The 23,755-nt window shown below is 36.6% G+C and overlaps 1 protein-coding gene across 1 annotated transcript in view; it reads right to left on the bottom strand.

Annotated features, from left to right (window-relative positions):
* DCAF6 (DDB1 and CUL4 associated factor 6) overlaps nt 1-23,755 on the bottom strand; it is a 42,053-nt gene that overhangs the window by 3,490 nt on the left and 14,808 nt on the right. Inside the window, exons 4-11 of the mRNA XM_010165921.1 lie at nt 23,272-23,385; nt 22,086-22,221; nt 19,926-20,140; nt 17,257-17,350; nt 16,861-16,980; nt 16,382-16,627; nt 10,294-10,461; nt 3,143-3,202 (exon numbers count right to left, since the gene is read on the bottom strand). Coding sequence (XP_010164223.1) covers nt 3,143-3,202; nt 10,294-10,461; nt 16,382-16,627; nt 16,861-16,980; nt 17,257-17,350; nt 19,926-20,140; nt 22,086-22,221; nt 23,272-23,385 — 1,153 coding nt within the window. The remainder of the gene's footprint in view (nt 1-3,142; nt 3,203-10,293; nt 10,462-16,381; nt 16,628-16,860; nt 16,981-17,256; nt 17,351-19,925; nt 20,141-22,085; nt 22,222-23,271; nt 23,386-23,755) is intronic.

The raw sequence follows: 23,755 nt of genomic DNA, 5'->3' as shown, positions 1-23,755 counted from the left end.
CTAGTTAAACTAACACCGTAAGGAACTTCAAGCTAGCTTCCCACATCTCCAGTGCTGCCCTATTCCCCAGTCTATTAGCAACCCCACAAGATGGGGACAGATGATTCTTCATGAAAAACTTCCAAAATCATTCCTATGCAGCACTAATCGTGATCTCCTCATAAGAAAAACAGCTTTCTACATTCTGAAGATAGGGTTGTATTCTGAGTGAAAACTAAAGAGAGAAAAATTGATCCAAAGAAAAGAAAATAAGTGGTATATTTCAGGAAATAGGAATTCCACGGGAAGGTTGGTGTTACACTGACACCAGTCAGTATAAGGCACAGTGATGTCTAAGGGAAGACTGAAAATCAAGTAGTTCTTGAGACCAGCCTAACATATAGCCCAAGGCCTACAATTTCTTTGTCTGTATGATTCCTATACTAATTGGATGTAGCACTGCACTTTAGTGAAGGAGGCAGTACAGACTACACTGTGCCTTACAACAAAGTACAGGTCTGAAATTCTTGAGCTTGTACCTTCAGAGCTCACCATAGATCTGGAAAGCTCTATACGTGTACCAACACTCAACCAGTTCACCTGACTGGGAGGCAGAGGTAACTAGCTGGGACACAACACGTGCCAGCACAGTTTCAAGGATTTACAGTGCTGTTTATGAGGAACTAACTCTGGCACAGCTGACACCAGCTTGTTCTGAGCCAGCTCAAGTACCTATAAAGTGGCACTGAACAATCTCAGATGGGCATCACCGTAAGGGATTACTAAACCCTCACACTAACTTGCAAATATCTAGAAATATCAGTAACCAGTATGGCTTCTGTGTATGTAGGAAGCAGCATTAAGATGGTATGGGATGCATACACACGTTTACACTTCAAAGCTACTGAGCTAGTTCTCTGGCTTCAGGTTCCTTCTTTAATCATACCAATCCAGGCAGTACCTGACAGTCATAACAGTGCCTTTACTCTGCGACAAATCTAACAGCCACCATCAACAATCACAGTGTATAAATAAATAAATAAATAAAAATTTAAAAATCCAGTGTAGATCACTGTCTTCCATTTGAAACCATTTCGTGCAGACAGGAATGACTTGTAGCTTCTGCTGGACTGTCAGAATAATGGCATTATAAATTTATATGTTTGAAATAAGTTTCAAAAGAGCTTTAGACTCAAAAATAGTCATAAAATATGAATGCCAACAAAAGAGACTGGTCCAACAGAAGACAGCTGATTCTGTACCAAATTAAGAACAAATAGGAATAAGAAAGAAAAAAGCATTTTATAAAAAAAGAACTGATACAACTTCCTTCATTAACTACTCATACTTTTTTGAGACTTCTGTTCAAAAAAAAGTGAAACTGATTCAGTTTATCTTCAAAAATGCAACTAGATCTCAGTAAATTATTCCTTCTGGCTATCATTTGGACAACAGATTTCCTAATAAATTACCTCCTTTACTGAATTCCTAGTTTTCCAAACTAGAAGTAACATTCTAGTGTCTCTTCAGTGATCCCTACCATCACAACAGAAAAACATTGCCTTAAAACAATCAGACAACTAGTCCACCAATAAAGTCTGGATAAAAGTGTTTTGGGGTTTTTTTGCATATTAAAACACCTGAAGTGCTTTTATGAGAGAAAACCTCTTCACATGAGTTCAAGTAATGTCTTAAGACAGAAAAAAATTATTAGAAAAAAACTCCTAAGAGTTTGTTACAACTATGGGTCTATTACAACTATGCAATGAACATCAGTGATACACAAATTAGTTTTTAAGGTAACTGATACTGTTTGAAGATGAATCTGATGCAGATTTGGAAACTGATTTCTAGGACCAAAAACTTCTGGTTTTATCTTTGCTGTCAGATGGGCTTAATTCACAACTTCACAGAACAATTTATCAGTTTTCAAAAATTTTTGCAGTTCTTCAGTAAAGATACAGACTTTCTATATTAATTCTAGTTTATTCTACTCTCTTCAAATAATGCTTTATTCTGAGTTCATAACAGAGAGCATAACTTGGCCACTAAATATAAGCAAGTTTTCCAGCTCAACCTCACTACTGAAGTGATACAGACTACTGAACTTACAAATAATTACTAAATTTACACAATGAGGTTTAAGGTTATTTAATCACAAAACTTAAATCCACTGAATTAATTTATTTTGTCAATACAAAACACAGCTTGATTTTTTTTTCCCCCAATGTTCTAGCATCCTAAAATAAACCATAATCTCAACAGTTCCCAAACAGACTATTTTTCAGAAATGGAATTTCAAAATGGCATTGTAGTTTAGAATGTGAAACAAGAGGAAACAGCCAGCTCTTTTGTGGTATTTGAGCTACTAAATCTCTACAGAGGCTTTGATATGGAAGTAAGCATAGTGCAGAGTGTATGGAAATCCATTTTTAAATTACCATCCATCACTCATTAATTATTCAGGCATAAATATTCACTGCAGATGACATTGGTTCAGCTGGAATAGGGTCAGCTACGGCCCACTTCACTGCTCACCATTTTAAGACTGATCAATAACGGACATAAAGAAGTCTCACAAGTGTTCTTTCTACCACCAGCCCACAGGGCATCTACAGAGAAACACCAGTACTTGTTTTAGCAGAAGGGGTGTAGGACAAGGGTTTACAGAGGTAAGATGCACCTGAGTCAGTAAGTGCTCCTGAGTTACTCAAATTGTGCAAGTACAACAAAGCTGCACCCCTTTTATATAAGATAAATTACTTTGGCATTATATGAATAAAAGTTACTTTAGTCTTGATATTTGCACTTTGATAAAAGAAGAACCATTCAGAAAAAGACTGTTTAAAGAATTCATTTTACTTTGCATTTAAAAAAAAAATTGTTCTAAATGTCCGCAGAGTACATAAGACATTTACTGTACCTACATTGAACGCATCAAGAATTGAACATAGGATGGCTTTTGAAAACAACAATTAACCTTACTCTGTTATTCGTATTGAGAATTAAATAATTAATGAGTTTCCAGCAGATCTGCTTACAGAATTCTACTTTATGTAGATGGACAGCATTTTTAGACTGTTTATCATCATGAAAGGCAATTTTAAAAGGAAGCATTGCAATCAACTATGGCTGGGTATAGCGCATTTCCTGTCACACGCACCCTGTTGCTCATCAAGTGACATGGATCCAAGCTGTTTGTTAACCACAGAAGAAGGAGAATCTGAAACAAAAACGAGATTTCAACTTAAAACATAAGCAGCAGAGAACTGCACAGCAATGTCACGATCATATGTTAGTTTAAAATAAAAAAAATAAAAAGCAGCAACATAGGGAAGCTTTGGGTTTGTTTTATGAGCAGCCAGCCATATTGCATTTTCTAGGCATGACAGAAGCAGAGCCACTTGTTTCAAATCTTTATGTATTTCTTTCACTGAACAGCCTGAAGCTTGCTCACATGTCAATATTAAAAATGCCTGTCCATTACCAAAGATTTCACTATGTTCTTAAAATTTCTAACATGTCATGAAAATAACTGAAGTCATGACTCCTAAAGCCTTTGCTCCAACTACCAAACGACACTAGTAATTCAAACTATGTGCTACATGTAAATTTCAGAATGTTCATACTTCAGCATAAAACACTTGATAGCATACCAGTATGTTCAATATTTATACCTATGAGCATAAAATGTAGAAGATGAGACTGTTTACAGGTGTAACAGCATACAGACTGTTTTTAAAACATTAAAGCACCCAAATACATCCCACTCATGTGACAGTTCGATAGTTCTGCGTTCCCAGATGCTACACCTCTGTGGCAGCTGCTAACTGATAACACATCTTCATAAGTTTATCACAGCACCAGTCAGTCTTAAAAAAAATTATCTTATCACAGAAGAAAAACCCAAACCAAACCAAAAACCAGCAGTTAAAAGTTTTTTCCAGTGGATACTACCAGTTGATTAATAATCACCAGTACTGCATTCATTGTGCAGACAAATGATAGATGCAACGTTCTGTATCTTCTGTGAGTCTATTTTCCTTGTCACCTCTGAAGAGCAGACTTTACTTCTGTATTATCTTAAGATGAGCTGATGTACATAAATTACTGCAGTATTTCAAAGGTACTGGCTAGGCTACCATATCTTGGTTCCATTTGTTAATCTTCTGTTATAAAAAAAATAGCTAAAAGGATTTAATATTCTGTATTATAAACTGAGTCACAGTCTAAAGGAATTTTAACATAAATTTAAATCCTATACAAGAAAAGCAATGAAAGAACACAGTCTCTCCTACAGGAAGCTCACTTCCAGGGTTGAGGCAGAATCACCAGCATGACCTATTTTGTAGTACAGTATAAAATCTGCTAAATTGATAAAGCTGATTTAAATACATATCCTCAAATGATAATTTACTCCCAGCCATTGGTGCAAGAATCCCAGTCTGTTCCTTTGTTACACTGATACCTAGCACAGGGGAGAGAAGAAGGAGTGAAGAACAGAGACCAGCACAGTCTGAGGCAAACTCAGTGTGTTTTGGAGGTTGATCTGTTTGGCAACTGGGCTTATACATTTTATTTCTCTAATTGGGGAACATAAAATTAGTCCTGTTTTGTCTTCACCTTTGTTCAGCCATGCCAATGCCTTGCATCAAACACACCTAAGGCAGACCACAGAATTTGTCACCTAGATTTAGATGGGATGTAGCTCTTAAGTATGAGACTTGTAACATTATTGTATTTCACTTTCCAAAACTAAAGCTTGCTTTACATACAATTTCTAATTTAGAAGTATTTACAGTAGAGTTTTTTCAAGAGAGTAGTAATCCATTTTTTAGAATGAGAATCAGAGCAAAAAGCTGGTGAAAAGATGCACCACGTCGTAAGATGATCTACTTGTACTCCAGCTGACTTGGCACAGGAATCAGCACACCCCTCTCACGGGCAGGCTGGCTCTGATCACTGCCGCACAGTTACGAAGCCAGTGACTGGGATTAGCTTGTGTCAAGAGTGCTAAAGGGAGGGGAGGTCTTGGACAGCAAGCTGAGAAACCTCATGACAGAAGACAGTGATTCTCAGTCACACTGTTCTTGCACTCCAATTCTCTCTATAAGCTTCTATGTCTTTTTTTAAAAGGTGTATCTCATGCTGCCAAACATTTTACTTGGCTGGAAAAGCTAATCTCATCAGCTTTTTAATTCAGACCGAGATGAACAGAAGAAATATGACTGAACTAACAATTATAAACTTAAGAAATTACATGTATTACCCTTATCAGCACTTCTAAGTTGTATTCAGACCTCACATTACACACCAGTAAGTAAAAAGTAGGTATGTTTTACCATGTGCATCACTCAATCCCACTAAGTGAAAATGAAAAATTTTCTAGGTAGTCCACGCCAATGTAGGCTTAAACCTCCCACATTTCACTACTGTTTTGAGGTTTTCTTACAACTTTGTGAATGCATTTCACTTTGAATAAGATAATTTTTAAACAACATATAGGAAGCATCCTAAATATTCCAACTAACGTGGTTAAGAAAAGAGGTCAGTTTGTAACAATTTTAAACTCACTTTTTTTTTTTTTCCTTTTAAAGTCCCCTGAAGCCACAGATCACCAGCACCCCTCGAAGTGGCACTGCAGTCTGGAACCCCACATCTCAGGCAGGGAAATAAATGTGACCATGAAACCAGCCTAGAGAAGTTCAGGTAAATGCCTCTTTTTTTAATATATGGCTTTGTTTTGTAAAAATTCTGAAAAAGTACTTTCATCATTTCTTTTAAAGCTTTTGAAAAAAAAGTATTACCAAAACTGTGCCATATAGTTAAAAAAACAAACAAAAATCCAAACTCTTACCTGAGCCTTCACAGGCTGGGTCTACATCCCAATGCAGTTCACCACTGGCTGTAATATCACCAGTACATTCTAAACTGGAACACCACTTAAAGAGGGAACTGGAGATTCATAAATTTGGGGAACCTCAAACAGAAAATAGAAGATAATTTTTAAGTCAGTTATATGCTGAAGGACCTTCCTATAGTTTGGACAATCAGCACCTGACTTCATCAAAGTATGAGCATGCCACCTCTGCTGTTTTGGTTAAAAAAAAAATCTCCTCCTTGTATCACTGTAACACCAGCCCCAGTGTGAGAGTCAGGCCTGAAGCAGTGAGACCTGTTTTTAAAGTCCAAACCATGGTAGACAGAGTGGACCTTAATCTAAGAAATGAAATATTTGTTTTAATAACTAGGAATAATTGCTTTGCACAGTGAAAAAGCTCTCAGTTACACATTCTGGACTTCAAATAGACACATTTCTATATCTGGGTCTTTACAAAGAATGCAAAGAATCTAGTAATAGAACTGCAGTCAACCCCCTGTTCTTGGCAGAAAACTTTAACACAGAAATGAAAGTCCAATTTTTTCTGCTTTAAAGACACCAATCATACAGACTTTTGAAACAACCAAAGTTGTTTTTTTTTTAAAAAAAGAATCAAGTCAGTGAGCATCACAGGTTCTGCAATATGTCCACACGTGCATGTATATATCTTTATTCCACAATAAATGCAAATAAATCAAAATGCAAATAAATCAAATTAATTTTTCCTCAAAAAAAGAAAAAAAAGGTCCACATTACTTCATATTTTTGTGAGTAAGATTACACACACTGACTGTTGCAGGAACTCTGATGCACACTGATCTATAATACTGATTTATTTTCTCTTTTTCACTTTAAGATCAGCTGGTTTACGTTTCTGTAACTCCTCAAATATCATTCGATTCACTTACAGTTCTCACAAAGAGGATTGATGTAAGTAAAGCTGATGCACACAGAGCACATCAACACTGGGCAGAGCAGCAATAACAGTAAGTTTAAAAGGTTTTACTTACTTTGCAGTTTGCATATAAGCTGTTGTTTAAATACTGCATAGGATCTAAATGTTATGAAATGCCACAAAAACGTAAGTCAAAACTAGGCTTTGTTGGAGAAAGTATATAATAAAAATAAAAAACCCAGAACCCAACTTACTGTATTTTCCTAATTCAAGAGTGGCTATCAAAAAAACCTGAATCTGTTCAATACCTAAGCAAAGGTTTGAAGATAAAACAGACCTGATACATGCAGCACACACTGCTTCTAAAACTGCCAAATTTACACAATACTTATGAGAAGTACCCACTACAACAAAGTCTTTTTGACTCTTTTTTGAAGTATCTTTTTCCTCAATGTCAAATCAGCCCACTATGAACCATTACTCAGTTAACTCACTTTCACATTCAACAACATAAACTTCTGACCATATTTTTCTAAATAGTGAAGGTTAACTACTGCAGATAGAGCTTACAAATCCTCATTAACTATTAGGAGACAGAATAACTACTATACATTCTAATTTTCTATTAAACCTGTAAAGGCTTTCAGCTCTTGACATCTTCTACTGGTAACTTCATACATGGCTGGAGTATTGGGGGTTTTTTTTCCCTCCAGCCTGTCTATGGCTGTAGTTTAGCTTCTGTGATTGCAAGACAAAAATACAGGTCAGAATAAATGGTCTTAGTCTTGCACTGAACTCCCTCAAAAATTGCAAGTGTAAATTATACAAGTTTTGCTAGAGTAGGGATTGTAAACTTGAGCCAGAGGCTATGACACCATATTGGCAGACACATTTTGGGGTGTAATTTTTTTGTTTGACAATTTACAACTAATATGAGCCTGAAAACTGAACATCTGCCTCAAGACAGAGCATCAAAGACAACCTTAAAAAAAACAGAAAAAGATTGTCTTTGTATGGGAATTTATTATTAAAACAACAACAACAAAAAACCCCCAAAATAAGAGTTTCTTTTTCTCCTACCACACTTCTGAAACGTCAGCTTACCACAGGGTTGGCAAACGATTGTCTCTATGGAGAAGCAAGAGACCAAAAATCTGCAGCTCTGGTTTTCTAAAGGAATAGACTGCGGCTATGCATCTTCCAAAAATAAGTCCCTTAGAAAAAGGGAACAAAACAAAGTAACTTGCATAACAAGAAATGAGCAAATAGAGAATATTTCCATTCCAGAGCATAGAAACTGAACAAAGTAAATAGACAATGCAAAGGTCGTCTGGATTCCCCAATCAAAAGAAACTCGTTTCTTTTGTTTCCTAATGGGGAAGGAGAAATACAATGAAAGAAGCTGATGAAGCACAACAGCAATTTCTTGTATTTGTTCTACATGTAATAGTAAAAAGGAAAAGGTAATGTAATCTTTTATCAAATTTCTTGAGGAATAATTGACTGACATTAAATATTTAAATTTTAATTCCTTCTTTCAAATCTTCCACTGTCTGTAATGCTGAAGGTAACAAATTCCAACAATCAGACCAAACAGCAAAAAGACACACATCCAAATGAGCTGGAGGTCAGGTAGCAAAACTGCTCCCCCTTCTTCTCTCCAGAAATAAATGTTTCCAAAGTGCTAACTGAATCCATCTGTCAAAGCAATTACTTAATAAATAAAATAGTTAAATTTGCAAATTGTCATCACATGAAGAATTATGTAAACAGCTGACTACTAGTTTCCTCCAAGGCTACGTATGTGTGCTGTGGTTTCCTGGTGATCCCAAACAAAACAATAGGACCTTCCCATTAGTTCCTTTAAAATTCAAAGCATGTGGGAACTCAAAACACCAAGAGGCAGAGATGGTGGATCCAAACAAACTACAGTACACCTCTGACTCCCAGTCAAAGCAATTACTCAGCTTAAACCTTCAAATTTGTGTCAGTATATGGATCCTACAGTACACTGACCCACAAGCAACTGGGAATAAAGAATTACATTGCACCCTTGAAGGAGCACTAAGAAAGAGATGGGTGAGACAGTATCAAGTGAAACCCAGACCAACACATACTCCAGAGGTAGTAAAATATCCACAGATATATACCTCCAGGTGAAAATTCTACAGATGTGGTTGTAACTAAACTTTTTTTTCCAACTTCAATTCAATGGGAAACATTTTAGTAAAAAGAAAATTAAGTATTTCTGAAAAGAAAATGGAAGATCAAGATCTATTGACTGTAAGTGTCAGCTATGGTCTTGTCTCTATCAATACATACCTTTGAGTTAATACATTCTGACATTCAGGCTGCTGGAGGGGGGGGAAGGTAGCTTTTTTGGTAGGTTTTATTTTTTTCCTGGCAGGAAACTGCAGCCCCCTACAAGAACACTGCTACTATTGTTTTACTTGCTCTCCTCCTACAGGTAACAGGTACCTATGGTTGTTATCCCTAGGGATAAGCACTTAGCCCTCCAGGATTTACTGCTTTCCAAACATTCTGACAACTCACTGTAAAATTTCCTAGTGTAGGAAGTTATTTAAAATCCAACAACTACATATTGTAACCAGAGCACTAGCTACTGTTATTGTCAAATTGTTCTGTAAGGCTCCAGATAAACTAACAGACTGAACCACAGCAAGTCCAGCTGTGAATGTACAACACAATCCTTACAAGTTAATTTAGCCACACCTCAACTGTCACAGAATTTACCTGTAGAAGAAACATTGCTAGACATTACTTCTCAACACAAAATATGCTGATTTTTTTTCCACACAGCACGTAGTTTACTTATTTTTAAATGATGCCATGACAGAGTTTGCTTCAAGTTTATGCTTTAGGGTTTACACCTCTTTATTCATATGCATGCTTCTACCCTAACTTTCTCAAACACGACTCTTTCTATTATAAACATCTCCAAGGCTTTCTTGTAATAATTTTTAATCTCAGTAAGACAAGAGAAAGAGGATGGTGAAATGAAAAGGTCACTGTTCAAAAAAGGAGAGAATATCTGGAGACTTTGGCTTGTTACAAGTATTTTCACTATACTTGCTATAAAACCACAGCATTTATGAGTGCCAAAATTCTGTTTTATTGAACTGTTACCCCGATTTAGAACATATGCTAAACCAAAGCCAAGTCTTAAATGTTACTGTTGGATACAATCAACACCAAAATGCAATTTCAAGTGTGTAAGTACCTTACTCTATTCAGGTCACTGCAATTTCTTGCTCATCTGCTCTAACAAACATTGCACATACCCGATACCATGCACCGAGGAAACTTTCTCCACATATAATCCAAATGTGTTAGATCAATGACAACTGTCAGTTTTACTCTTCCCCTAACCATGTGATGATCAACACCACCACATGCAAGGTCAGACAAGCAGCAAATGCATTAACTGTCTTGTTCTCCAAGAGAAGCATCTCAGCAAACAACAGCAGCACAAACTAAAGCTACGTCAGCTGCTTAAGAAACCTTGACAAATGACAACCTGATGCCTGAGGGTCCTGTGAGGAGCCCTTAGAGGAGGACTGATCAGAGGAGGACGACTGTGGCGCTGAACCCTCAGCTAGCTCTCGCTGTCTCTGTTGTTCTGCCTTCTTAAGCCTCAGTCGTTGGAGACCCCTACGGATTATAGCTAACTCAGGTCCCACAAAGTCTGACAAACAGGGAGGAGGAGGAAAAAAACAACAACAAACACAAAAAAAAGTATGTAAAAGAAAGAAGCATTGAACATACAATATATAGAACAGGGAGGAGGGGTGGGGGGACTGACCAAAGAGAGAAGCAACAGATACTAAGTGTAAATACAGTGGGGAAAAAAAAATGATGTAAACAATTTGCTTAATCCAGAAATTATAAAATAAAATATTGAAATTGTTTTTTCTCTTCCTAATTGCATGAATCACAGAACTTAAAAGTTCAGGATTCATGTCATACAATACACCCTCCTCCCCATCTCCATCACTTAAACCATTTAACAAAGAATTACTCAACAAAAATAGATAGATCCTGACTGATTCAAAACAACACAAACAACAGAAATGTTCATTTTCATGTTCCTAACACATATAACAAATGAGAATATTCATGGTGTAAAATCATGCAACTGTGGGTCTACAGGTAAGTTTTCAAAATGAATGTGAAAAAAAAAAATTAGTATAATGTTGATCAAAACAAACCTGTGCAAAAATTAAACTGGGACTATGGAAATAGGTGTCAGAACAGCATCTCACCAAAAAATACACCTCACTATGAACTCATTTTTGCAATCTCAGACATTCCCAGTGGGTGAGGATTCAAAGGCTGAAAACACTGTTAAGTGGTCCTACAAGTGAAAGTAATTTATTGGACCATAAATGATTCTCAGTATCATTCTCTTAACAGACTATTCTTTCAGTTCCAACTTTAGAGACTTCACTGTTTTCACCTTTTTGTCTTTGTTCATCTGCCAGCTATATATATATATATCTATATATCTATATATATTGTTTTGGCATGTACCAGTCCACTGTTTGATTAACAGTATTTTTTTGCAAACTGCTATATAAAACTAGGTGTCCAAGTGATTTTTTTGTTCTTTCCATGTTCTTTGCAGATTTCCTCCACTTACACCAGCGCTGTGTAGCAAGCACTTCTCTTTATACAACACATACAGTGTCTTTATTAGCAATAAATGAAGCACAACATTGACCTGAACCACTGCTGAACTCCTCTCATTTATAATATAGTGGGGTAGAGAAGCTAATTCAGACTCAAATATTCACATCAAATGCTCTAGCTAGTTCTGCTATGAACTGCTAGCCTAGACCTATCCTGAAAGTATCGATATCAAGGGAACTCTGGAGTATTTTGTAGATATAAGGAAATCTGCAAAGACTACTATGAAATGTTAAAATACTAGAGAGCATTACAGTGACATCTAACCTGTCATCCAAGCAAAAGCTTTACACAAATATTCTGTCACCCTTATTCACTCAGTGAAGCAAGCAAATTTTAATTTTTCTTTCATAAATAGAAACAAATCCAAAGACAGAATCCAATCATTCAAAAATCAGTGGCAGGCACCAGTTAATATTAAATAGTCATGACCTCTAATTAGGTAAATAGACTCTGATGACCTCAGTCTAATACCACTTCTGGAAAATACACCCTGCCAGTTTATGGTTGATGAAGTATATAACAAGAAGAAAAAATATGTACTTCTTGAAAGGAATTTGGCAAAGAGATTTGCTATGAATAGTTTTTGTGTGCCGTGAACATTTACGTAAATTAGAACTCCAAACAGTCTAGAAAATGCTTTTAAGGAAATTTCAATGATGTCTAAAATTGTAATTTTCAGCACTTGCCGCTGATTCAGTCCCTCTCAGTCCAGTTACAATTTAAGATGTAAGAACTACAATTCAAAATGTAAAAAGATAATGACTATCCTGAATATGTTCAATGACAACTCTTTTTAACACATTTCAGAATCTCTAAGCAAAAGTTTATTTTGCCAGCAAATGGAGTGAAGAAATAGAAATGGAAAGAAAAAAAAAGGCACACAGCTATTCCCACTTTCCCATTCAAAATTTAAAAGCAAAGTTACCTTATACCAGAACACATATTAGGATTAAGCTTTGTCCTAATTAGTCAATTGCTCCCCTATTCCCTCTCCCAGTGGTACCAATGAGTATCTGAAATACAATTTATGGGGAAAAAAGCATTACTGTACTTTACAGTTTGCTGGTATTCATTGTTTAAAACTACAGCATCTTAAAACCAATGTAAAAAAAATTAATTAGTTTTCCACTGAAGGGGCCCAACAGGGTGAGAAAATAAATGTTTTTTTTTTCCTTCATGACAATTAAGAAAATCTCCAGCAATTGTTCTGTCTCATTATATAAAAAAAATTATTCAAATATACTGACAAGAACAGGCTACTGAGATTTTGCACTGATCTTGTTGATTATTTGCACCTTACTCAAATGTTCCAACTGTATTCTTCTAGAATATACATTCTGATAAAAGAGACTTATCTCAATGAGCTCCAGCACTGAACCATTTTTGTACTGACTATTTTTAACGTGTACTTCTTTTAAAACTTTAAGAGATTAAGTAATTAATTCAGATGCAGAAGCTCAAATGCTCACCACATGGCTTATTTTATGGAACACCATACCAACAAGATATTTGAATTACAATATATATATGCAAAGGAATTGCTGTTTCAAAGACAGGATTACCACCAGTGCCTATGGTCAGTATAGAAATCTGCAGAAATGATTTATGGAAAGCTGTTTATAAGCCTGTTCCATTCTGTAGTATGAATTCATGCTCAAATTCTAAATAAGTCATTACCCAAAACTATATTCTTCATTTGCTAACTCTTTGCTACAATATTCAAACTTGTATCTACCACCACTGCGCTTGCAAATATGCGCTTGCAGCCCAGAGGCCAATGACCATATCCTGGGCTGCATCCAGAGCAGCGTGGGCAGCAGGTGGAGGGAGGTGATTCTGCCCCTCTACTCCGCTCTCGTAAGGCCCCACCTGGAGTACTGCGTCCAGTTCTGGAGCCCCCATCACAAGAAAGACATGGACCAGTTAGAACAAGTCCAGAGGAGGCCACAAGGATGATCCGAGGGCTGGAGCAGCTCTGCTGTGAGGACAGGCTGAGAGAGTTGGGGCTGTTCAGCCTGGAGAAGAGAAGGCTCCGGGGAGATCCTATAGCCGAAGGGGCTACAAGAAAGCTGGGGAGGGACTGTTTACAAAGGCAGGTAGTGATAGAACAAGGGGAAATGGCTCTAAACTGGAAGAGGGGAGGTTTAGATTAGATATTAGGAAGAAGTTCTTCACTGTGAGGGTGGTCAGACACTGGAACAGGATGCCCAGGGAAACTGCGGATGTCCCCTCCCTGGAAGTGTTCCAGGCCAGGTTGGCTGAAGCTTTGAGCAACCTGGTCTAGTGGAAGGTGTCCCTGTTGATGGCAGGGGGGTTGGAACTGGATGAGTTTTAAGGTCGCTTCCAACCCAGACCATTCTATGAAAATGATGGCTGAAAGCCTCTCATTTTCCTTCTTCCTTTTCCAAAATGCTTCCCCAGTCATCCATCTTTTACAACTCTACCTGGTTTTCCTACTCAATCTCACTGGATTTAAACTACTATTCGTACCAACACTTTCCCTATCCTGCCACTCCAAAAAGCAGCAGGTTTTATTCACCTCTAAATGCAGCTAAACAAACTCAGGGAAGACTGGAGACTGAGTAAATAAAATCTCACAACTGAGCACTGTCATGGGTTATGGAACCATACAAACATTATGAAATGGAAATTCACATTCGAGCCTACCCATTCATAAACACACTGCTACTGCTCTGCCCTGACCTGCTCCCTCTGCCCAGGGGCTTCCCTCTCCCTCAACCTGCCCATGTTACCCAAAGACTTGTTTCACAGTAACTCCAGTGTTTTAAAAGCACTGCAAACTAGACATGATGTTTACTAGGTGTACAAATGTATAGTACTATTAAGTTTACTCCTGCTGGAGTCCTGAAGATAATTTAAAGATGACACCTGGTCCTAACACTGAAATCTGCACAGAGCAATAAAGAAAACCAGACAAAGTTTTGTTTGTTTGTTTATTTCTGTGAGTTTGGAGTTGGGGGGAGGGTTGGATTCTTTTTAAAGAATCATTAGTCAGTCTGACACCCTGTTTAGGTGCAGTCAAATAACTTATCAAACATAGTACAGTAAATTATCCACTGTGTCAACAAAACAACCACCACTAACCCTTCCAAAACTGAATATATGGAGAGTCTCAAGTACAAAGTAACACTGGGAAAGGGGAAATGCTCTTAGAGAAGAGCTGGATTAAGAAATAACAACTTCAGCTTCATGCTAGCAGAATAAACTTTTACTTAGAAATTCAGACAGATTCAGAGAAAAAAGAAGAAAATTTTTCTAGTGATTCTTTAAAATTCAGGATAGAAAATGCATCACAATTCCAGAAATGCTCTCTAGTGTATTATCATTATGCAACCCACAAAGTTCCCATGACATAGCTTGAAGCCATTATTTTTAATATGGGACATACTCTCCTAGACACTGTAAGCTCCAGAATATCCATACTTCAAAAAAACAAATAGATCAAAATGAAACCTTGCTAATGGTATGTGTGTTATTTGCTGGCTATCTCTCTGTACCAAAGATAGTGGCATCTAAACTGGGTTACACTGAGTTAGAGTAGACTCCTTAATCAAATTTTTGTGTGTGTACTGTGAAAAACTTGAGGTTGCAGCAAGCTGACACCAGTACTAATAAAAGACACAGGTGACTAAAAGCCTCTGCTACTAAATAAATTTTCCAGCATTCACTTATTCTACAAGTAGTATCTGGACTGTGTGCATTGTTATACTTCTGCTCACTGTTTATTTCCTCTAAATAAGTACCAGACTAGTTGCAAGGTTTGAAAGGGTGAGAATGATACATTTAATGAATTTCAACTTACGTCTTTAGCTTCCCTGTCTTTCAGGCAGCAAATACTTAATAATTTCTCACCTGTCCCAAAGATTTTGGCTGTAGCAGCTCCAGTACACTGAATGGCAGACCCTTCCCTGGGAAATCTCCATCTCTTTTACTCCAGAACATCCAATTTAGGGCCTGAAGATGCTATCAGTCTTCTTTTCCAATGATAAAGATGTTGGTTTTTAAGAATGGAATTGGTACAAGACAAAAAGTGTATTTATACAAAAGACACAGGATTTTAAAATGAACCTGTAGGTGTTCTGGATCATGTCAGCCTTTCCACCATAACTGTGAGGTCTAGAAACTCACTTTAAAAAAGTAAAAATAAACTCTCCTGCAAATATTTAAGTCTAAAGGCTGTGGAGTCGTATTCTGCATAGAGATGGAAAAGGGCAAGTCAAAGCATAAGGTGCTCTTCTACCACCCAAGTAAGTTTCTGACATTTGACAGTGGAATATACTTTCTTCTTCTTCCCACAGTAAGAATATAAGTCTGTATTAAATACAGATGAGTTTCTTCAAGACACACAAACCTAAAAATCAATATGTAGTATTATTTATTAACCAATAATGTACTATCACGCAACGTGAGCCCTGTCTATCCAGATACATTTGAGAAGCAAAAAAATAACATTGCTGACCCTGAAATGTTAAGGATGCAGATTCCCTCTGAAGGAGACATTCTCTGCTTCTTCTAATTATAACAGGCATAGGTTCTGCTATTCATTGCACTGATGCTGCTACAGCCAAATCACAGTTGAAGAAGGCCTGATGTTACTTATACTCCATCAAGAAAACAATAAGTTTAGAAAAAAAATATATATTTTTTTATTTCTACTTCAAAAGGCAATACTGGTCTTTGAGATTCTTTCTTCAGACAAATGTATACAGTTGATGGCTTTACTCTTTCTTTAAACCACAGCTGCAATCACTTGGTAACTATAAAATACCTAGTATCATTAAGGACGTGCAAGAAAGAAAAAAGATTGAAATCAATTACCCAAAATATCCTAAAATAAAATTGTTTCTTATTGAAAGCATTTTTCATAAACAATGACAAGATGGATTTCTTCTCACCAGACTGATGAAGCACAGGTTGAGCTGAGGCCCCTAAAGAAGGCCTTTGTTCATTATCAGGAGAGGACAATAATGAAGTTGAAGGGGGACTTTCTGTTGAAGATGATGTTGAAGGAGCTTGGGCTGACATCGTAGAAGAGGAAGATGATGGGAGTTGTTCAGAACCATCTACTTCCATTGCAGTTTCTGATTCTGCACTAGGTGGCACGTTATTAGTAGCAGGAGCATCTGTCCGATTAGTCCCACCTTTGATTAAAAATAAAAAAGGCAAGAAAAACAAGAGCCCAAAAGTAAACTTACTCTGTCTCTAAAGATTCCTTTGCATTACCATTCACATGGCAAACAAGTGTGCTCAGTTCTTCAGAGTGCACTAAAAATTGTTTAGTTTACACCTCAGAAAGTCTGATATTCAAGGCCTGTACATCCAGTATAATCATACTTTCTGTTGTAAATATTATTCTTGAAAAGAAGGAAATCACCTCTGGACCGTGATCTTCCTCGTCCTCGACTGCTTTGTGCAACTTCACTAGCTTCTTCAAACCATCTTGACAGCATGTCTGACATCCTTTGCATTAGAGAGACATTAGGACTTTGCTCCCCTGTAAAACAAGTAACCCTAAAGTTTTATCTACAAGTTTCTTAAAATATGGACAGTCTGACCTGAAGTACTTATGTATTTCAGGAATACTTAAGAAAAACTAGAAAATAAAACCCAAACAAAACCAAACAAACTAAAAAAACCAAAACAAAACAAAACAAAAAATGCACACACCAAAAAAACCCCAAGCAAGCAAAAAAACCCCTAAAACAACCAAACAAAAAAACCCAACCAAAACAAACCACACAAGCACAGATAACAACTGCAAAGACTTTACCATCTCTTTCTCGTTCGCTCTCAGGCCTCGCTCTTGGTCCAGTGTCTGACCAATCCCCTCTGAGCCGCAAACGTTTAACAGGAGGTTGCCGTAACTAGGAGAAAAAAAAAAATCAAAAAAGGAAAAGAAAAGACAGAAAAGCATTACAAACCTATTTATGGTGGACAGTACAGATTCCTAAGTCTAAATTTAAATGCAGTATCTCCATTTTCTTAACTTACATAAATTTGTACCTGTCACTGGAATGTCAGCCCTATGTTCAGATCAGCTGTAAGTACAACACCATATCAACAGAATCCAAGAGTTCTAGCTACACAGAAGTCCAGCAGTCTCAATCAACGACACTCAGAACTGATGCACTTTTATTTTATCCAATACTAACTTTACTATGTTAATTAGGGCTTTCCATAGAGAACAATAACAATTAAGGTTTTCCAGAATTCAGCCTGAATTCTGCAAAAATAATCACCTCTTCCTGTTAAAAACTATATGACAGTTTCAGTTTAATGAAATGTGGATTTGCAATTAAGCAAAAGGAAAAAACAATCACACATTAACAAAATAAATACATTTTCTGAAAATAAATTTTAGTTTATTTTTTAACCTGTGATTTTCTAAATTTTTGTAACAGTTTTTTCGCAGCAGGAAGTATAAAAACAAGTATTATATATAGTAGTGTTACTTTCAGCAACTTAAAAAGAAATAGCTAGTGCTTTAAACATTCAGAAAGGCAGTTCAGTGTTTGAAATTATTTCTGGCTTAAAAAAAAAAAAATTATAGTAGTTGTGCTGACAATTTTAAATTAAATGCAAAAACTCCTGCAGTGAAAGCACAATAAAGTGTTAACTTTCAGGAGCCAGCAGATTCAGGAAGGAAGCTTTACATTCCTTCTATTCTATACAACTTAAAGCCAGGGTGAAATACAAATAGCATTTAAGTAAAATCGTCTGGCAAGAAGAGATTACAGGACCTATTCTGTGCCTACAAAAGAAAACAATACCTAGGATGTGTTATTAACAGGTGGTCACAATCTTCTCTCTCTATAGTAACTGGGTAGTCAAGTCTCCATCAAATGACATCAAATTACTTCACATCAAGTTAACATTACATAGAAGAAAGGAAAAAGTACAGAACCATTTGCTCATCACATGATTTTTCTGTGTCTCTCTTTGCTCTCTCCTGCCTCAGTGAGGTATCAGCGTAACTCAGCTGGACATTCTTCCTCAGTCCTATCAATCTACAGCCCCTTCTGATCAACCATATTTGTATCAGTAACAGCAGCCCGTGGCCCAGTCAATACAGCATGGTCATTGTAACAGCCCACAGGCTTAATATGAAGCTAACGACACAAGCCTCACACTTGTCAGGCTTTGTCTGGATCTCCCTTACTTGGAGTGTCCTTTTGGCTCATGTAGCTACAACAGCAATTGTTTAGTGACCAGTCGTTTATCACCTAATTTGCTTTAGTTTTGCACAGATGTGTGGTGTATAACCTCTTGGTAGCAGTTTTGACATATATATAAGAATGCAAATTAATTAAATTGTGCAAGAAAGAGCTACCTATGACCACAGGATATTGCTGGTCTATAAAGCAGCACTGGCATGGGCTGACAGCACATATCCTGCAGGTGTGGACCCAGGAGGATACCAGAGACACCTTCTCACTCACCGCTGGCTGTTAACTGTACAGTAAAGGTTGGACCCAAGCGACAACTATTTTAGAGGTAACAACAAGGACAAAGAATGAGCATTTAACAGCAAAAACATGCCATACTGGCAGGCTAACAAGGAAAACACATCATGCAAAATGTGTTTAAAAACGTATAAAAATGGCCTTCAAGTAGACTCTAAAGAAAGAAGAAAACATCAACATCATGCTGCTGTCAGCACAGAGGAGGAAGGAATCTCCACTATTATCATCATACTTATCCTCCCAGTGAAGACAGCAGGATGCTGACAACTCACTGTAAACTCCCTTGAGGCTGCTGTCTCAGACTAAAGGTAATGATCTCGGGATGCAGAGGAGCTTGTGAAAGGGTGAGCATAATGCCAGGAAAAAAAAGGAGTGGATGGTGCAGGGCCAGGGGGGAAAGAGATGTACACAACTTCACTGTAGTTAAAGAGATTTGGTTTTATATTGATCAGAAATTTCAGACTGGAAGGGTCAGCATCATTGTAGCTGAGCTGATAATAAACAACTACTTGTGTTTTGGTTACCCTGCTGAAGCTTTTAATATTGCTCAGTAGCAGTTGCTCACCTCCTCAACCTAAACATCTTGTACACCCTTATCTCTGTCATTAAATTATAACTTTCAACAAAATCATTTATACTTGATTTCAAGGAATATGCTTTTGGTGGCATGGAAAATAACAGAGAATACACCTCAATTACAAGAGTGACCTGCCACCCTTGCTGAGGTTCACTAAGATGCCGTCAGCTTTAGGAGAGGGAAACCAGACAAGAAAGGAAACCAGAATGACAAAATATTATAAATATATAAATAAATTAAATATATTCTAAATATGCAAATGTAACAAACTACTTGTCACATCTCAATCTATGAGCAGCAATACTCATTTAAGATTAATTTAAAGGGAAATACAACTGATACAAGTGTGCTAAAAGAAAAAAATATAAAACATGAAATCAGGTAATCTTAATCACTTGCCTCTTCCCGTCTCTCTTCAGCAGAAGGAACTTTAAGTTCTCGTGCTGTGTCATCCTTGGGATCAAACAAGTATATGTAATCTGAAGAGTAGCTAACAAGGATCTCTTGACCATCTTCACTATAACATAGAGACGTTACTCTGCAGGATTTGTTATTGAGATGAGGAGGAACAAAACGTGCCACCATTCCAACAGTGCCCCTACCAGCATAATTCCCTATATTAACAAAAAAAAACAAACAAAAAAGAAGAAGTAGAGGAGACAGGACAAGAGGACAGAGGGAAAAAGAAATGACACATTTACTATTGCAAATTTTCAAAAGCTTCAACATACTCCTTATTTATCATTCAACAAAAGATGATCAGAGAAAAGCTAAGTGTCCTGTAGCTTCTGCATTAAATTAGATCTGAATAATGACATATCAGATCTTACTGGTATTTTATATTTTTGGTTACAAACACTATGTACATTTAAAACAAACAAAAACCACACACACAAATATATTCATATATCACATACCCATCACATGTCAGTTTGTGGATGTTACCTATCAAATGTAGCACAAATGGAAATTTTGGAACCCAAGAACATTTACACAATCATAATGCAAACCCGTATCTACACATAAATTAGAAAGGAATTCTTTATATGAAACTTAGAAAATTTAGGATATACATCTCTTTTTCTACCTAAAATGTTTTTAAAAATATTAGGTTTTATTCAAGACATAATAACACTGTCACTTTGCAACTGCAGAACTATACAACGCATTGCACTTATCATGCTTCCCTGATAACTCACCTCCATTCCACACACTAAAACAATCTTAAATTCTAGAATTACAAATTTGTGAGCACATAAAGGTTGCCTATAAGAAGATCTAACACTGAGAAAAGCAAACTGTTCCAAAACCTCATAATTAGCCATGTAACTGCTTCCCACATGTCATATCTCTTGTGACTCAGTACGTGCAACAGCCTGTCCTTGGTCACAGACAAGTTCAGTTTATCACCTCACACTACATAGGGACTGAAACAGAAAGCTTCAAATGAAAATCAAGAGTTTGCTCACTAGTCATAGAATACCTCACCTCTTAAAAAAACCCAAACAACTCCAAGCCCCTCCAAAACAAACAGCACTATACCAATATAACCAGAAAAATTTGTGTCTTCGAAATTTTGTCTTCTCTCTCCTTTAGAGGCTTGCATGCCTGAATTCATCTTACTCCTGTATGGTTACAACACAAGAGCAGGTACATAGTACCTTTTAATCACCCCCCCCAGAATCTGTTCCTCCGTCAGTTCTCACAGAATTTTGCTGACCACTGTAATCAAAGGGAGAGATTCTATAAGAACCTTAACCTGATGAGAGGGGTTTTGTGTTTATTGAGTGATCTGTACTGTTTTCTTTCTCCTCCATCACAATCATCAACAGGAAAATGCTGCAAGAAATGACAGATTTTGCTCACACGAATGTGTACGCACAGCTCTGTATATTAATTCATATGTGTCCAAACATGCACTGGTCATGTATTATAAGAAAGAGATACATCAGAACTATATAACACATTTTTGCTTGTCACCTGAAGTTTTTTTTTTTCATAAAATTCTTAGGTAAGAATCTGAAGCATGCTAGCTTTCACCTGAAGGACTGATAGCTTTTCAGTGAAATTATGTGAGATATAGCAACAACTACTGCAAAGGTAAGCATGTTGCAGGACATTATAGAGTTCAGAAGATCCCTTCCCAAAAGAAGCAAAACCTTGCAGCATGGCTGAGTACAAGAAGATAAGAACTTAATTAAAATTCAGGTGGACCACTGCAGGCTGCAATCACTGGCTTTTTAGAATCTTTTAAGATGAAAGAAGAGTCATTACAAAATGTCTTTTTCTGCATTTGGTATACGATGTATTCTAAGATGGATGAATAGATTAAATTTACTTACTTGAAGATTTCTGTATTAGCAAATATGAGAGTGAAATTACTTTATTATTAACAAAGCATAGTTCTCAGAGAAGAAAGTTATGCTTCACTCATTATTACACTTCAGTCATTCGCCATCTTTTTGGGGGAAAAAAGAAAAAAAAAAAACCAAACAAACCAAACACCTGAAATTGGAACTGCAAATGGTTAGAAAACTCACTGTAAGGTGTGGCTCCTACCTGTTGCTCTTGTACCAAGCATTCGCCGATCATATATTCTTACTGAGCTATCAGAACAACCCACAGCGAGATAGTAGGGAATTGGTGGACAGATAGCGACAGAAGTGGCAGCACGCCGGCAGTTTATTAAAATATCCTGGAACAAACAAAAATACAGCATGCAAATAATAGCTCTGAACATCTGAAGTATAATTCTAATTTTTACTTCAGGACACAGGCTCATTAGACAAGGAGGTTTTGAGAAAACTAGGTCTGGCCCTGTGAAGATAGACTGTAAATATGTCAAACAGAAAAGCTACTGCAGAGAAGGAAAACTATCAGAGAAAGAAATACAGCACTAGATCAACTAAAAAAGAAAACAAACAAACCAAAACAAACCACAGCAACTAATATTTAAGAAATGGTAATCATAACAACTACAGATTGATAAACTAGCTTGTACCTTGGATTTTCCTATGGAAATATAGTTAACTGTTGAGTCAGAAGAGCACCAAATAAGCAGAGACAGTCTAAATTGATTTAAAGGATTATAACAGATTTCATCTATGAGCAGATAACTGGATAGAGGAAAAGAAAGAAAGAAACCTCTAGAACTGGTAAATATAGACAAAGCAGAATAAAATTAATTGAGGGTAGTAACATATACTTTGGTGTCAGTTTTTCTCCTGTTCAATATTAAAACTGTTTTTGAAATCCAAACACAGTGGACACCACCAATACTTTACCTTCAGGGAGTAATACCAGTGACTAATTTGATCTAGCTTAATTCATTAACAAATCTTTTCTTATGGAGGGACAAGGGATGCTCAAGAACACAACGCTGCAGACAACTTCCGAGGCTCATTTTTTGCCTCCAACTCTGCACTCCATAGTAACTAATGTAAACCAGACCAAGAGATTCAATTTCAACACAGAATCTTTTCTATCGTATCTGAAGCCTCACACCAAAGTTCATAAACTAAAAAGTGCCAAAGGAGATATTAAAATAAAATAGAAGGGGGAAAAAAAAAAAAGAAAGAAAAAAGACTCCCCAAACTTTTTTTGTTTCTTGGGAAACATGTTGTCATCTCCACCAACGACCCTGAAATCTATTATTTCTAAAAGCCTTACCAGAATTCATATCCTATGTTTGTATGATGTACAGCTCTACATTTAGGTCATCTTTATTAAAAGATTTCACTCTTACATCTTTACAATCTTCTTTTGTGCAACTTGTTTTGATTCGAGTATCAAACCATCTTACAGTGCCATCTTCACCACAAGAGAGGAAAGTATAGGGATCATTTGGTACTGTCATAATCTGCTCAAAAAAAACCAACAACAAAAAAGTATTAATACTTCCAGAAATACCATTAATTTGAAAATAAAAGCATCAACATTTTGAGCAGCAGAAAAGACAGAAGCAATTATGCCCCACATCAAGCTTTCTATTGAAATAAAGAGGGAAACTGAAAAACTGTTGATGTTTCTTCATTTTCAAGAGAAGATTTGAACTACTGCAGTTAAAAAAAACTGTGGAATGTCACATAAAATTAAATAAGTCAAAGTTTACAGTTATTTCTACTCTCTTTTAATAAGCAACATACATTTACTGCAATCAGTTTTCAGATAAGTAACCAATTTGCTGCAATAATTCAACAGAAGCTCAGTTTATTTTCTATTAAGTAATA

This window comes from Antrostomus carolinensis, unplaced genomic scaffold (genome assembly GCF_000700745.2).
Source record: "Antrostomus carolinensis isolate BGI_N321 unplaced genomic scaffold, ASM70074v2 scaffold15834, whole genome shotgun sequence".
Taxonomy (NCBI): Eukaryota; Metazoa; Chordata; class Aves; order Caprimulgiformes; family Caprimulgidae; genus Antrostomus; species Antrostomus carolinensis.
Note: the sequence above shows the minus strand (reverse complement) of the source record. Positions and strands in the feature narration are given on the sequence as shown.